Source organism: Vicugna pacos, chromosome 12 (genome assembly GCF_048564905.1).
Source record: "Vicugna pacos chromosome 12, VicPac4, whole genome shotgun sequence".
NCBI lineage: Eukaryota > Metazoa > Chordata > Mammalia > Artiodactyla > Camelidae > Vicugna > Vicugna pacos.
This window is the reverse complement of record NC_132998.1, coordinates 20,536,770-20,550,377: the sequence shown is the minus strand read 5'-3', so window position 1 is coordinate 20,550,377 and position 13,608 is coordinate 20,536,770. Positions and strand designations below refer to the sequence as shown.

The 13,608-nt window shown below is 37.4% G+C and overlaps 1 protein-coding gene across 1 annotated transcript in view; it reads right to left on the bottom strand.

Annotated features, from left to right (window-relative positions):
- Nucleotides 1-13,608, bottom strand: part of CPNE8 (copine 8) — a 171,055-nt gene that overhangs the window by 107,885 nt on the left and 49,562 nt on the right. The window contains exons 4-5 of the mRNA XM_006202855.4: nucleotides 7,599-7,702; nucleotides 2,447-2,486 (exon numbers count right to left, since the gene is read on the bottom strand). Coding sequence (XP_006202917.1) covers nucleotides 2,447-2,486; nucleotides 7,599-7,702 — 144 coding nt within the window. The remainder of the gene's footprint in view (nucleotides 1-2,446; nucleotides 2,487-7,598; nucleotides 7,703-13,608) is intronic.

The window sequence follows — 13,608 nt, the reverse complement described above, 5'->3', positions numbered from 1 at the left end:
ATAAGAAACACTGATGTTAAGGAACAGGAGGAGAAAGAGACTCTAAAAAGTAATAGGTAATGAGTAAACCAAGAAGTAACCAAAGAAGCAGGGAAGAAGTCAGGGGGAGGTTAAGTATTTTAAGAACAGAGTCGTCAATCTTGTCCAAAATAATGGGGAGGTCAAGTAAGGTAAAGAATAAAGAGAGGCTACTACATTTTGATCTAACCTATGTCAGAATCGTTTAATGAAATGGAGTTAAACAGAAATGAAAACCAAAATGCAGTAAAGAAATTCAAGAGGGAGTAAAAGGAAATTTATGATAGGACTCAGGCTGGTCTGTAAAGAATTATGGTGATGAGAAGATAGTAAAAGATACAATGAGGGTAAAGCAGAGTCAAGGTAAGAATTTGTACCATGAGGGAGACATGAAACTTTACTTATAGAAAAAAAGCTACTCTACCGAAGAAAAATATTTGAACAGATATGTACAATCATGTCTTCTATAAGACAAATCTCTTATATAAAAATACATAGTCATTACTGATTATTGAAGGAAGATATAGTCATGTTTGAGGGACCTTTCTTTCCCATATACTGTTCTCTGCCTTGAACGCAAGGCAACTACGATGGTAAGGACCACGTTACCATCTTCACACTCACCCTCAGTGCATTCAATCCCATGAAAATGTAAATTCCCAGTTATTATGCCCTCTGAAGACTAGTTTAAACTGAAAAAAATACAGAAATTATATTCAGAGAGAGTGTGGGGCACCTGAAAGTCTATGTCCACTCAGGGTTAGGGTAGTCATTTTCCCTAGTACATGAGGGTAGATCAACAGAGAAACTTGGTCTTCAGAAAGAACAAAAGCTCAGGAAAAAAGCCATAGTGCAAAGAGTATGTAGCCTTATGGGGGTGAGGGTGGGGAGAGAAACAGAAAAAATGGATGTCTCAGTCCAACCCACCATGCGTCTTTCTAGCTGCAGTTTCCATAAGTTACATGTCACATTTATGAGATGCTCCTAAACTCCTTCAATAAACCACCTACATGTGAGAACAGTGAATGCATTTTCTTTCCTTGCAACTAGCTAATTGTGACTACAAAATGTGGTTCCTTTTCTGAGTCTTCCAGTGAAACTTTGCAAACTTCCAAAGCTATATGCAAATAAGTTTTAAACGTCCAGCCCCGTGCTATAAATTTTATCACGAGGAGCAGAAAGGTTGCATGGCAACTGCAATGAACTTTACTTACGGGAAGGAATGAGCTTATTACAGCAATGTTTTCAGATTGTGCAAAAGTCAATCAGACAGACAGTCCTTTGAATCTTCTTTAAATGATTTTGCGCTATGCTTCATAACAAAAATAAATATATGGTTTCCCCAAGTCAGTCTCTTAGCTTGGGATCACCTTTTACATCTTCTCTCTCTCTTCTCTGAACTGTGTCATTCCTTGTTGGCAAACAACACAGGAAGATAGATAGATAGATGATAGGTAGATAGATACCCATCTGTTCCAGTTAACAGCTGACATAAATGGAGAAGTGGAACGTCTCATCCTCCCGAGCCTCTGGGCATGAACATTAGTCCAGCTGACCCCTCAACCCTGGCACAGCTACCAACTCTACATTTGCATACTCAGATTTCACTTGAAACCTAGTTAAACCCCTTTCGGAATGCTCTTTTCCAGCTCTTTCTATTAGATCTGGCATAACTGCAAACCCACAGGACAATAAACAGTTGATGGAACCACCAGTGCTCAGCCAAAACACTCTCACTCTCATCCCTCCCTTCCTTCCACTGCCTCTTTATCTGCCTAGCTCTGACACCCCTGCTGTTTCTGAACTGGAAACTTTCCCCAGGTCATGGTTGTTGCCCAGTGAGTAAAGCTCTTAAGGAAAGGCAGATGGGAGGATCAGGACCCAAAAGGCAATAAAGAAATAGTAAGTGACTTATGGATGGTCTCTGTGTCTCTATTGCTCATCCTGTACACTCAGAAACTGGCACATTGCCTGGAATGAGAAGGTACTCAGAATACATTGTTGAACAAATGAGCTACAATGACAGGAGAACAGCAAACCACTCTGCCTATACGCTCGTGCTTCTCATCCTCTCAGAAGTAAACTTTCAAAAAGACTTGGGCTCACCATCTTATCTTGCTTAATCTGATCCAACTTCAAACATTATAGGGAACTGACACCATTTCTTCAAACAAAACAAAACACCCCAAAATAATAAATGAGTAAGATTAAGCCATTTCACATTACTGAAGGTATCTTTCTTTGAATAAGCTCCTCCAAATGTTATTCTAGAGTTCTTTAAAACAAGTTATTGATTTTCTATAACAATTATATAAGTTGTAGACATGTAACTTTAATAATAACAAATCAATATAAGTATCAATCAGATCATGATATTATAATGTATGTTATGCAATCATCATAAAGAAACGTAAAAACATGAACTTACATGTTTGGATAAGTTGGGACTCTTTGAATCAACATCATATCTAAAAGAATAAAATATATAATTCAAATTATTTCCATAAAATAAAGCTAGAAAAAGTGTCAGCATTTCCTCTAAAATACACATAATATAAAAAACGAATCAAAATCATATGAATAGGGAGAAAAATTTAGCAAATTTAGAAATTTCTCATAATCTGTTGCCTATATGCCAATGGCAAAATTCACAATCCCTGGGTTTTTTTTTTTCTACAACCTTCTAGTCCTAATATTTTCATAGTCATCAGTTCTTCTGCTTGATAAGACAAATTTAAATTTCCCTTTTCTGTGAATCAGTAGATTCCTAATACTATTTCCTAAAAACTGAAAATTCCTCTCCTTTGAATAACATTAAAAAAAAAAGTGCTGATAACAGGCTGTCATTTGTGTGCTTTATAATTCTTATTTAATATCATAAATGCTCTTATTCACTTTGAAATTTGGCTAAAGTAATGACACATTATTTTCCCCAATCATAGGACTTGGGGAAATCATGTATTTTATGGAAAGAGAAAATTTATATAGGACTATTTTATGTCCTATTTTTGACCAGTTGGTACCAGAAATAAATAATTTCTTGGAGAAATCCTGCGAAAACATCACTCACCATCACTTTAGCCCCTTGTAAAGAATTTTTAGAAATAGAAATATTGCTAAGTCAAAACAATCTCAATTTGCTGAATTCTTGGAATAGGAAGATACCTGTCTTGGTTTCAGTCTTTCTACCAAATCACATTCTTTTCCCATTTCTTGTGCAAAGCTTCCCCCCAAAAATTAACTGCCTTTTTTTAAAGGTTGATTAAAGTCTTCCTTTTCACATAACAAGAATGTTTTCACAGAGAAACAAAGCATCTCAATCCAAAAAAAAAAAAAAAAAGCAAAGAAACAGAGTTCACTGAGTACTCTGATGCTGGGCAGAGAGAGGTGCACTTACTCCCTAGCAAAGAATGTTTACCACAAACTGGCTTTGAAACTGTGTGATGCAAAACCTGCCTCAGAGAATTACAAAGTGCTCTCTTTCACATCAGGGCATTCTGATCACTCTCAGTAGCTGCAAACTAGAATTCTGAATCAGCAAATTGCCAACATCTACTGAAGATCCACAAATATTAATACAGAAAATTTCTTATTCAAGAGATTTTTTTCTCATCCAAGACAATTTTTTGAGATTAAAATTAGCAATTGTAGAAATATCAAAGGTGAAACATTAACTCTGCTGGCTCCTTCACAGGTGTCAGTCCTGGCAAATGTTTTCTGAAATGGGTTTGGTGTGGACTGGGGAGAAATAACATGGCATAATCATAGTCCAGTTAAAAAAGCAAAAAGAAAAGAGTTTATGTTTTCATCACAAAGAGTTTAAGTATCATCAAATACAGTCCCATTTCATTGTCTTTAACAAAGCTTTTTTTTCCCCCTGGGAAAAAACAATCCATATTCTGGCATCCTGGATACTTCTTTTTTTTTAACAAAACTTTTTTTATGCTATTATCTTAAAAACAGGTAATTTACAGCTTCCTGAAGGCTTTAGATAATATGCTGGATTATAATGCATTCAAAATCACCATGATTTTTCTTTTAATGGAATTTTCATTTCAACTTTTCTAGAAGTATCAAGACTACTCTTGTTCTCACCCTCACAGGTCCAGAACATAAACATTACATCTGCATTTAAAATATATTTGGTGGGGGGGGGGGTGTGTGTGTGAGTGTGGGTGTGTGTGTGTTTACGAGCACCATCACGTAAATAAGAGAGAATGTATTGGCAAAGCAGAAGTTCAGTGATTTACCCCTGGGATGGTGCATTTGTGCCTCGATTTACTAACAGCAATTTTGTAAACCACTCTATCCTGCGGCTGAAATCTTATTAACAGAGTACTAAATTAGCAGTAACTGATCTGGGTGGCTCCTAAGGATTATGTTTTCTAATAGAAGGTAACAGAGGTTGACTGGAATTTTTCCTTTATTTCTGGAATTCCCACTAAGGCCCAACGCCGAAAACAAAATATGCTAAGTTTCTCCTCGAGCTTAGCTCAGAGTTGCCAACGAGTCACTCCCATTGGGGTCAGACCCTTCTCCACAAAGCTTACTCACAAAGTGACAGGCTGTTCCCTACCAATTGTAGGGGCAGGATGAGGTTCTTTCCACTCCCCAAAGGCAGGTGAAGGGGAGCTCCAAGATCTGGGGTGCTTGTGAGAAGGAGGGGACAGAATCTGGTTCCTCCTCAGCTATAGAACCTGCCTGTAGGTCCACCAGTGGAAGACAATGGTAGCTGACAGTGCTAGGAAGTACCTTCTGAGAGCACAGGAACCAGGAACAATGTCCTATTTAGTCCCTCCTGCACAATGAGGAAGACAGGCAGTGTGCGGGACATGTGTCCCCTGAAGCCAGTAGCCTCTAAGGTCTAGGTTTTCCAAAAGATAAGAGACTCGAGTATCTGCCTCCCAACTCCCCTACCTTTCTGCTCTTGCACCTCCCTTCTCTCCTGCAAGGAGCTAGGTCAGTAGCTCCAACTGAGGGGAGAGAAAGTCAACAGTCAGGATTAAGTTTGAGATTAAAGTTTCAAAGTGAATAGTATATAACTGTTAACAAACGTGAGATGGTTCTAATAAATACAAGTGACTGAGAAGCCATGGGGTTAGATGTGGTATTGTTAAGGGAGCCCTTAGCCAATGGGAAAAACTGGAACTGACAGCGTTGGGACAATTATTGGAAGAAACAAAACAAGTTATTTTCTCCCAAGGTGTTGAGAGTCTTCAAAAATAGATTGTAATGACATTTTACACTCGATAATTATCACCATTTGACTTATCAAGGAGGAAAATTAATTTGCTAGGTAAGTCAAATCTAGAATTGCAACTCCCTTCGTGGAGTCCTAGTCTAAATGGAAAAACAAGAGCGAAGAGAGTTACATCTGATTTCTCCTATTTTCCAGCACATACTACATAGTGATACAGCCACCCACACTTCTTGCCCAAGCACGTTTTTGTACAACTGTTTTGTCTCTAATAAATTTCTCAACTGTGATCACAAAGTGATTTATAAGATACCAATATTATTAGAGGTGTGATAATTATAACACAATAAATAAATGCAAGAGTTTATGACCTTTATGATATACACATAGCATGATGACAGAAACCATATCTCAAATCAAAAGGCAGGAGAATTTAAAGACTCATAGCTGATAATGTCATCTTAAAACTATCTGAGGCATATCACCATATCGGCAATTGTGGATTAATCAGAACGTACAGGAACTGGGGCCAGTGCTACCAGGAATCAGGAATACACATTCATTCTCTCTCTGATTACAATTCTCCATCAGCATTGAAAGCTAAATTAAAAAAACCTCCTGAAAGCCATTTCTCAAACTTTCCATTCTCTACAATTATTTAGATACTGCAATTATTTAGATACAAAGCTTCTTTTTTTACTGTTTTTTTAGAATTTCGTAAAAATCAATACAAAGATGAAATTAAAAAAAAAATCTGAAAACCATTTACATCTATCGGTTGGCCAATTTAGGCTACTGTATTCTTCAGCATTGCTGTTCCCTCAGAGACATGTTATTGTAAGTCTGTTCGAATATTTGTAGTAGTTCTCTGACTGATGTGGGTTGAGGTTACACGTGATTTTATTGCTCTACTTTATCCCTTCCTCATGTTCCAGATTTTCTACAATGAACGTTTTTCCTAGGAATAACACATTGCTAAGGCAAAATTTAAAAACTAATCATAGTTAGGTATAATGGATAAATAGATACTCATAACTGGAGACCAATTACACTATTTTCCACGCTTATTTTGATAAATATGGTAGAAAAACCACAATGTTAACATAAAAAAGAAAGAAAGCCTGCTCTCAAAGGCTTTATGAGATAGTCACATAAACAGGAAGTCGGAAGGAATTATTTCAAGTGATATCAAAAATACTACATAAACTAAGAGCATATACTTATTACTTTTCTTGATAATCTTCTCCAGGTATCCCTTTCTCATATTTATTATTTGGAAAGAGGTTTCAAGGAAATAAAAACCAAATGGAGCATAATAAATTTTGTTTGATAAATATAATAAATACTTAAAACTCCTATAGTTCTTGAAGGAAAAAGGTTGGTATAAGATTCCCCTTTTTTAAACAGAAACACTGCAGGTTATTTTATTCCACACATTTTAGAGGAAAATAAGAAAGACTATTAACAGTAGCGAACTTTTGCTTTTATATTAGGAGGCAAGTTATAGCTTTTCAAATAAGATACCAATAGCCTTTATTATCAAAAATATTTATAAACTGTTACAGCATGGTACACTTCATTGCTTTCAGCCATTTAAAATAAGACTTTTTTTTCCTTTTCTTAAATTAAGTTTCATTTTTTTTTAATTGACTTATAGTCAGTTTACAATGCTGTGTCCATTTCTGGTGTACAGCACAATTCTTCAGTCATACATGAATATACATATATATTCATATATATATATTTAGCGACATCTTGATACTTCAACAATCACCACAGTTTACCTCTGTGGAACAAAAACTAAACAATTAATAATAATATATGCAGACTGCCTCTGTAGAGTTTTTTGTGGACAGGGAGCTGAATTTAATGATAATATTTTAATATGCCTAACTCAAAATAACAAGAATCTTAAAAATTCTAGCTTTAGCATTCTGAGTCTTAGAAATATGAGTATGTGAAGAGATCAAGGGAGCCAGTGAGACAGAGATCCATGTACTATACAGAGAAGCAGCTGAGAGAAACTTAAAGATCTGAGAAGTGTCAGCCACGGGAACATACGCGAATCACCTTGGAATACACGAGAATTGTAAGAAACCCACTAAGGCAGGGGATGGTTGGAAAGAATGTCCATATATACCGCCCAGCACTTCTACATGGTTAAACTATTTGCTTCTATTTTCAATAAACAGGTAGCAGAAAACCTACAGAATGCAAAGAAAGCAGTGCTGGGGACAGTGCTCAGGCCACACTCTAAATAGAATTAATCTGGTTTCCTGCTGATAAAATCTAGTATTTGGTGCAATCACAGGACCCAGCCTTATGTTATGAATATTGCCTTTCAAAAATCATTTTTTAAAATGTAAATTTGCCTGGAACTTACAAGTCAAAACGAAGATTCTCTCTTTCTTCAAAAAAGTAGTCCAGAATAAATTTTCTTACAAAATCAGGATTTAAAGTATTATCAATTACTTCAGTCCTTCCAAACTGTTGAGAAAAAGAAAGAGAGGTTAGAATCAAGCCTTGCATAGTACAATACTTAGTATATTAATATGGTTCCTTGAAAACCTACGCAATAAATATCCAAATGACTTGATAAAATAAAGCCCTTCAGAAAAAATTTCAGAGAGCACATCATCCCTCTTTTTCACTCAGGGAATTCAGAAAATGAGCCCTGAGTTCATTCAAATTTACCAGAAAAGCAGCTTCAGAAAATTCATATAACCACCATAGTACTTCCTCCACTCTTCTCCCCACTGGAAAGCCAAACCCCTTTCCAATCAAAAGACGTTATTTCTACCTTAAATTTAAATTTATCACGAATATTCTTTCTAACCTACTGTTATAACTAGATCGAGCAACACATACTCTTACAACCAGAGGACTCGGTTACCAGCATTGTGTGTTTGTATTCAGTTCAGAACCCAGCAGACCTCTACACAGAACAGTTTATTACCCATGCCCTGGGGAGAGCGTTCTCATCCTCTATTATACACTTTAATCATTGGGGTTTTTTTTGTTCTAATTCTAATAGTATCTAGGTAGCCAAAACGAGACCTATGATTCTCGCCTGTTTCCTTAGCTACTATATTACACTTGTGCTTAGAAAAAAATGTTTCTCCATTTTGAGGGGAAGTGGAAACCAAAAACCAAAACTCCCCATCTAGAAACTCCTTCCTTTCAATGAGAAGGAAGTCATTTCAATGAGAAGGCACTGCTTCCAAAGACAGAGCAGAAATATAAACTTGGTATCTCTTTTTGGAGTTGGCTTATATTCTTCCTACTGACACAGAATTCTAAAGAGGGAATTTTAACCTTTAGTTCTGAAAGAGCATTATGCCTGCTGTCTTATCAGAGAACCAACTTTTATTAAAACTTCAAGGGAAAACTATCTTCTTACCAGGAATAAGTGAACTACTGACCTACCAAAAAAATGAAGGTCATGAGCTTATATAAATTGTAATAAAACTAGAATACAAAATATTGATGACAAGAGATTTACTATGGCTATTACTATTTATCCCATAAAGAACTAGTTTGCAGAAGCTTATGCATTGGACAATGTTTTCTATCTTGGACCAATATCACACAGACAGATCATAAGCCAGGTAATTAATTCAAGATTTCAAAAATATTGAATATTTACTTTAAACAATAGTAATAATTACAGTCACCATTTACTGAGCACTTTACTTTGTTCTAAGCGCTTTTCACACATTACTTTAAATCCTCACCATAATCCCACAGGGTAGGTATTATTGTATTAGTCCTACTTTGAGATGAGGAAATTGAGGTAGAGGGTCCCAGACTATGTCACTTTGGCTACAAAATCTACATTCATTCTTTCTAGGTGTGAATGAAAAATGCTGCCTGCCATCTCAGTAAACAAAGGATGTTGCAGCCTTCAAGCCACAATAGCTGTCCCTGAGAGAACTCAGCATGGAGACAAAGGGGCTGCCCATGGCCACTGCAGTCACCCCCAAAGGTGCACCCTGAGGGGACTCAGAATGGGAAAGAATAGACACTGGCCCTAGACAGCTAAGGTGCATATCAAAGGAATGATTTCAATAAGCCCAGACTCTTGTATCTTCCCATATATAGAAAAGTGCTAAGTTCATTAATTTGAGATATTTGGGGTTTTTAAAATTAACCAATCTTTTGATGTTCTGACTTACTTGGTCTTTGTCGCAATAATCTCTATATATCCTGGCTCCTCCCTTCCCTCTTTCTAGCAGTACCTCAGAGCCATCTGAGAGGCTGCCTTCTGGACTCGAAGTCCTCAGAAAGACTGCCGAATAAAACATAATCCTCAGCTTTCAGGCTGTGCATTTTTTTCAGTCGACATAGGACTCTCCACTATTTCAGCCTAGAACATGTTAGGCTCTGAGAAGATTCAACAATGGATCTTTCCATGATTCCTAATTCTAAGGAACTGAGAACAAGAGCACGCAGCAAATAACACAGGCTAGCAGTACCCACACCCCACTCCCCTCAAAAGGCTGTTTAGCGGTCAAGGAGTACAAATCTGAACCAGAGAGAGCCTGAGCTCTCCCAGCCTTTCTACAGCCTGGAGGGAAAATAATTTCTAGACCAAAGCAGAGGGCATCAAACTAGCAAATGTACAACACTCTCAAAGAGAAACTCAGCCAGTACCCAGATTCCCCAGCACCTCCATCACTCTTGTGGATTTTAACCCAAACGCCACTCAGAGGGAAGAAGATGGTGTGAAATTCTCCAGGGTAAGGTCCACTGAGTTGCAAGCCAGAAATTCCCCAGGGCCTGTGAGCCATTAAAATAGCCACAAGATGTTTCTTAGGGAACAATGGTTTGTCAGCAGTACGTGCGGGTGGCTGAGTATACTCCGTTATCTCAAGTGAAGATTAACAAGTGGCCACTAAAACTTTTAGCTATTCATCTATAAATTATGAACATCTATTATAACATGCCTTCAGACACACAGCACTGAAGTTGATTTTGATGATGTCACCAGTAACCTTCATATTGCTAAATCAGGTAGTCACTTGTTGGCCCTCATCACACCACACTGCTCAGCAGCATTTGACATAGCTGTCTATGCCTCCCTTTCTGACGCTGTTGTTTTTGGCTTTTTGACACCACACTCCCCTGTTTCTCTCTTCTTAGATTCTCAGACATACCATCTCTCATCATCACAGCACAATTCCAGGACCTCATCATCTGTTCATCTTCACTCTTCTATTAGGTTACTTAATCTATTATTTGGCTTTAAATCCCATCTACACGATGATAACTTCCAAATGTATATGTCAGCCCAGATATCCTCTGAGACTCATGCAAACAACCATCTTTTTGACTTATATGTATATGGTTATCTTACAGGACTATTAAAATTATCATCTAAAGTTTAAATATTTATTTTACAACACGAACACCACTCCAAACCCGGTCCTTACCAAGTCTACCCTTGGTCGATAAATGATGCCAACATCTACTTCATTCCTTAGGCCATAAGTGAGAGTCATCCTTTGCAACTCCTTTTTAACCCACCAACCCTATTCATCACCAGCTCATAAACTGTCAATTTCAACTTCAACACACATCTCACAGCTGTCCACTTCTGTCCCTGTCTCTTGTCACCAGCTTAATTCAAGCCTTTCATCTTTCTCATGGACTACCTCAAGAGCCTTCTACCTCTTATCTCTGCTTACTCTTGCTCCTCCTCCAAGTCATCTTCCATGTAACATCCAGAGTCATCTTTTGAAAAATGTAAACACAGTCATGCAATTTCAACACCCTAAAAATCATTAATGACTCCCCATAGTACTTTGAATAAAACCTCTTTTCTTTGGTCTACAAGACCTGGCCCCTGTCTACCTCTTAAACTTCATCATGGGCCAATATCCCCCCTTTCTCTTTGCCCCAGCCAGCTGGTCTTCTTTTAGATCACTTTATACATCAAACCCTTCCCATCCTATGGCCCTTTTACCTGCTATTTCTTCTTCCTGGAATGCTCTTAACACCACTCTTGCATGGCTGACTTTTTTATCCTTTAAGTCCCTGGCTCTAAATATCTAATCTAAAGTAGGTCCTCCAACCCTATAATTACTCTCCTTCATAGCACCTGTTTTTTCCCTTCATAAAACTTAAATTTTGGAATTACACTTTTGTCTGTTTTGTATCTCCCTTACTAGACAATAAGATCCAAGAAGGCACAGGACACTGTAACTGCTTAACTATATAATGGTTTAAAGGGTTTTTCTCATGCTCTGGCTGACCAGGGTTCAGCAGGAGAGGAGGGAGGCTTGGGTTGCTACCCAACCCTCTCCTGGTGCTGCATGAGGGGACCATGCTCAGTGCCCTGCTTTTGCCCCTAGTGCCCTGCTTTTGACCCCAGTGCCCTCCTCTTGACCCCAGTACCTCAAAAATAGCAGCTGGGTGTTCTGTGCATCTTGTTGTTCATAACTCACCCCAACCTCACATACCTGCTGTTGCTTTGGGCCCCTTGCAATTTCCTTGTATCTTGTTGTTTAAGCTGCAGGCCTCAGCCTGCAGCAGGAGGTTCCAGGCCTTAGCCTGCTTAAAAGGTCAAAAGCATTTATCAACCTGACTTTAAACTGTACAAGTTTTTCTCTGGAGCTCTTTTCCATGAAGTCCCTCCCTAGGCATCCTCTGTTCTAGGTACAAGAATATTGAGAGTCCCAAGCCAGAGGTGAACTTCATACCAGCAAAGGGAAGGGGACCACTCCATTTGCAAAAACAAGAACAACTTTGCAACAAAGCACTCCCCTGTATGCAATCTGTATGGAAACTAGCTCCACCCCCTTGAACTTTTACTATAAAAGCCCCTGTCTTCTCTCCTCAGCAGGCTCACCATCTTAGAGGCATTAGCCCACTGTGACCTCCTTTGCCTGGCAAAGAAATAAAGCTGCCTTTTCTACCTGATTCAAAACTCCATCCTTGAGTCTTAATTCAGTAAGCAGGGTAAGGACACTATGTTTTAGCAACACACACATATATCAAATCATTATGTTTTACACTTTAAACTTATACACTGTTAAACATCAATTACATCTCAATAAAGCTGGAAAAATTTTAAAAATGAATAAAATAACAGAAGAACAGGAAAAAATAGTTGAAGAGACCAAAATTATTGGTTTTTTTTTTCAGCTAACAATCAGAAAAGTTGTGTTGAAAGTATGATTCTTCTTCCATTGGTCATAAAATCTTGATAGAGCTAACAGACTTCAACTTAGCCTTATAAACATAGGCAAATTACATTAAGCCAAAGCTTGTAAGTATCTATGGTCAGAAATATTTGTAAAACTATTTTACACCCTTTACTGAAAATAAAAATTTCAAGGCCAATCTGCAGTTCTGTTTCTAAAACTGGTATGGCTGATGCTGGGAATCCAAATGAATGTAACAGAATATTTTCCTTAAAGATGCATAATATATTGTTGCCAAAACAATAATGCCCTAAGACTGACTATTCCTTCCATAGAGAATATTGGTTTTACGAAGTTCTTTCAACCACATGCTATATAATTTCTCATTAACTGTCTTTTGTTACACTCCTCTCCATCTATCACAGTGGAAAAGTCATGATACATATAGTTAAAACTCTTCAAATGTCTCCTAGAGGAATGTAATCTCTATAGACTGAATGTTCCACAGCATACTGTAATTAAAATCTCTTTTATAAAAGAGAAAATCAAACCAACCCCCCCCCAAAAAAAGAGAGAAAAAAGAAAAACGTCTAGTTGCTCTGCAGCATGTACCCAATATTGAAGACAGTGTCAAACAGCCATGCAGAGCCGTCAGTGGTTTAGCAACAATGATTGCCTAAAGACTGGGGGGAGTTTCCTCTCTCCTGTATCAATAACATTAGATGTTTCACTCCAAAATTTCTATAGAACAAATAAAGAGAATGAAATGTGTATACCCTAAGTTTTAAGAGGCAAATAGCATGTTTTCAATGGATGCTATAATTCAAATTCCAAAATATGTAGTAAAAGTTACAATAAAAAGCAGCAGAATAAGGATTGGACTCTCACAACTAGTTAGCACGCCCCATAAATGTTCTCATAAGAAAAACGTGGTCTTTGTACTAAACTATTTAAAAGGATTCTTGCAATTCATAAATTCTGAAACAACAGTCATTAAGTGTGTACCCTATTTGAAGGTATCCTCAAATGTACCCTCTTAACAACAATTACTTGAGCACCTTCTAAGAACAAAAGCCCTATGCTAAATGCTGTAGTCCAGGATCTGGAACTTTAAGGTGCCCTGAATTAAGAAGTGAAGTTAACAAATAAAAGAAAATAAGTTCACAATAAAAGTCTTTGATTGTTTAATGATATAAAGTAGAAAGTGACAAGGACCGTAAGAAAGATACACAAGTTACAGGGTTTCAA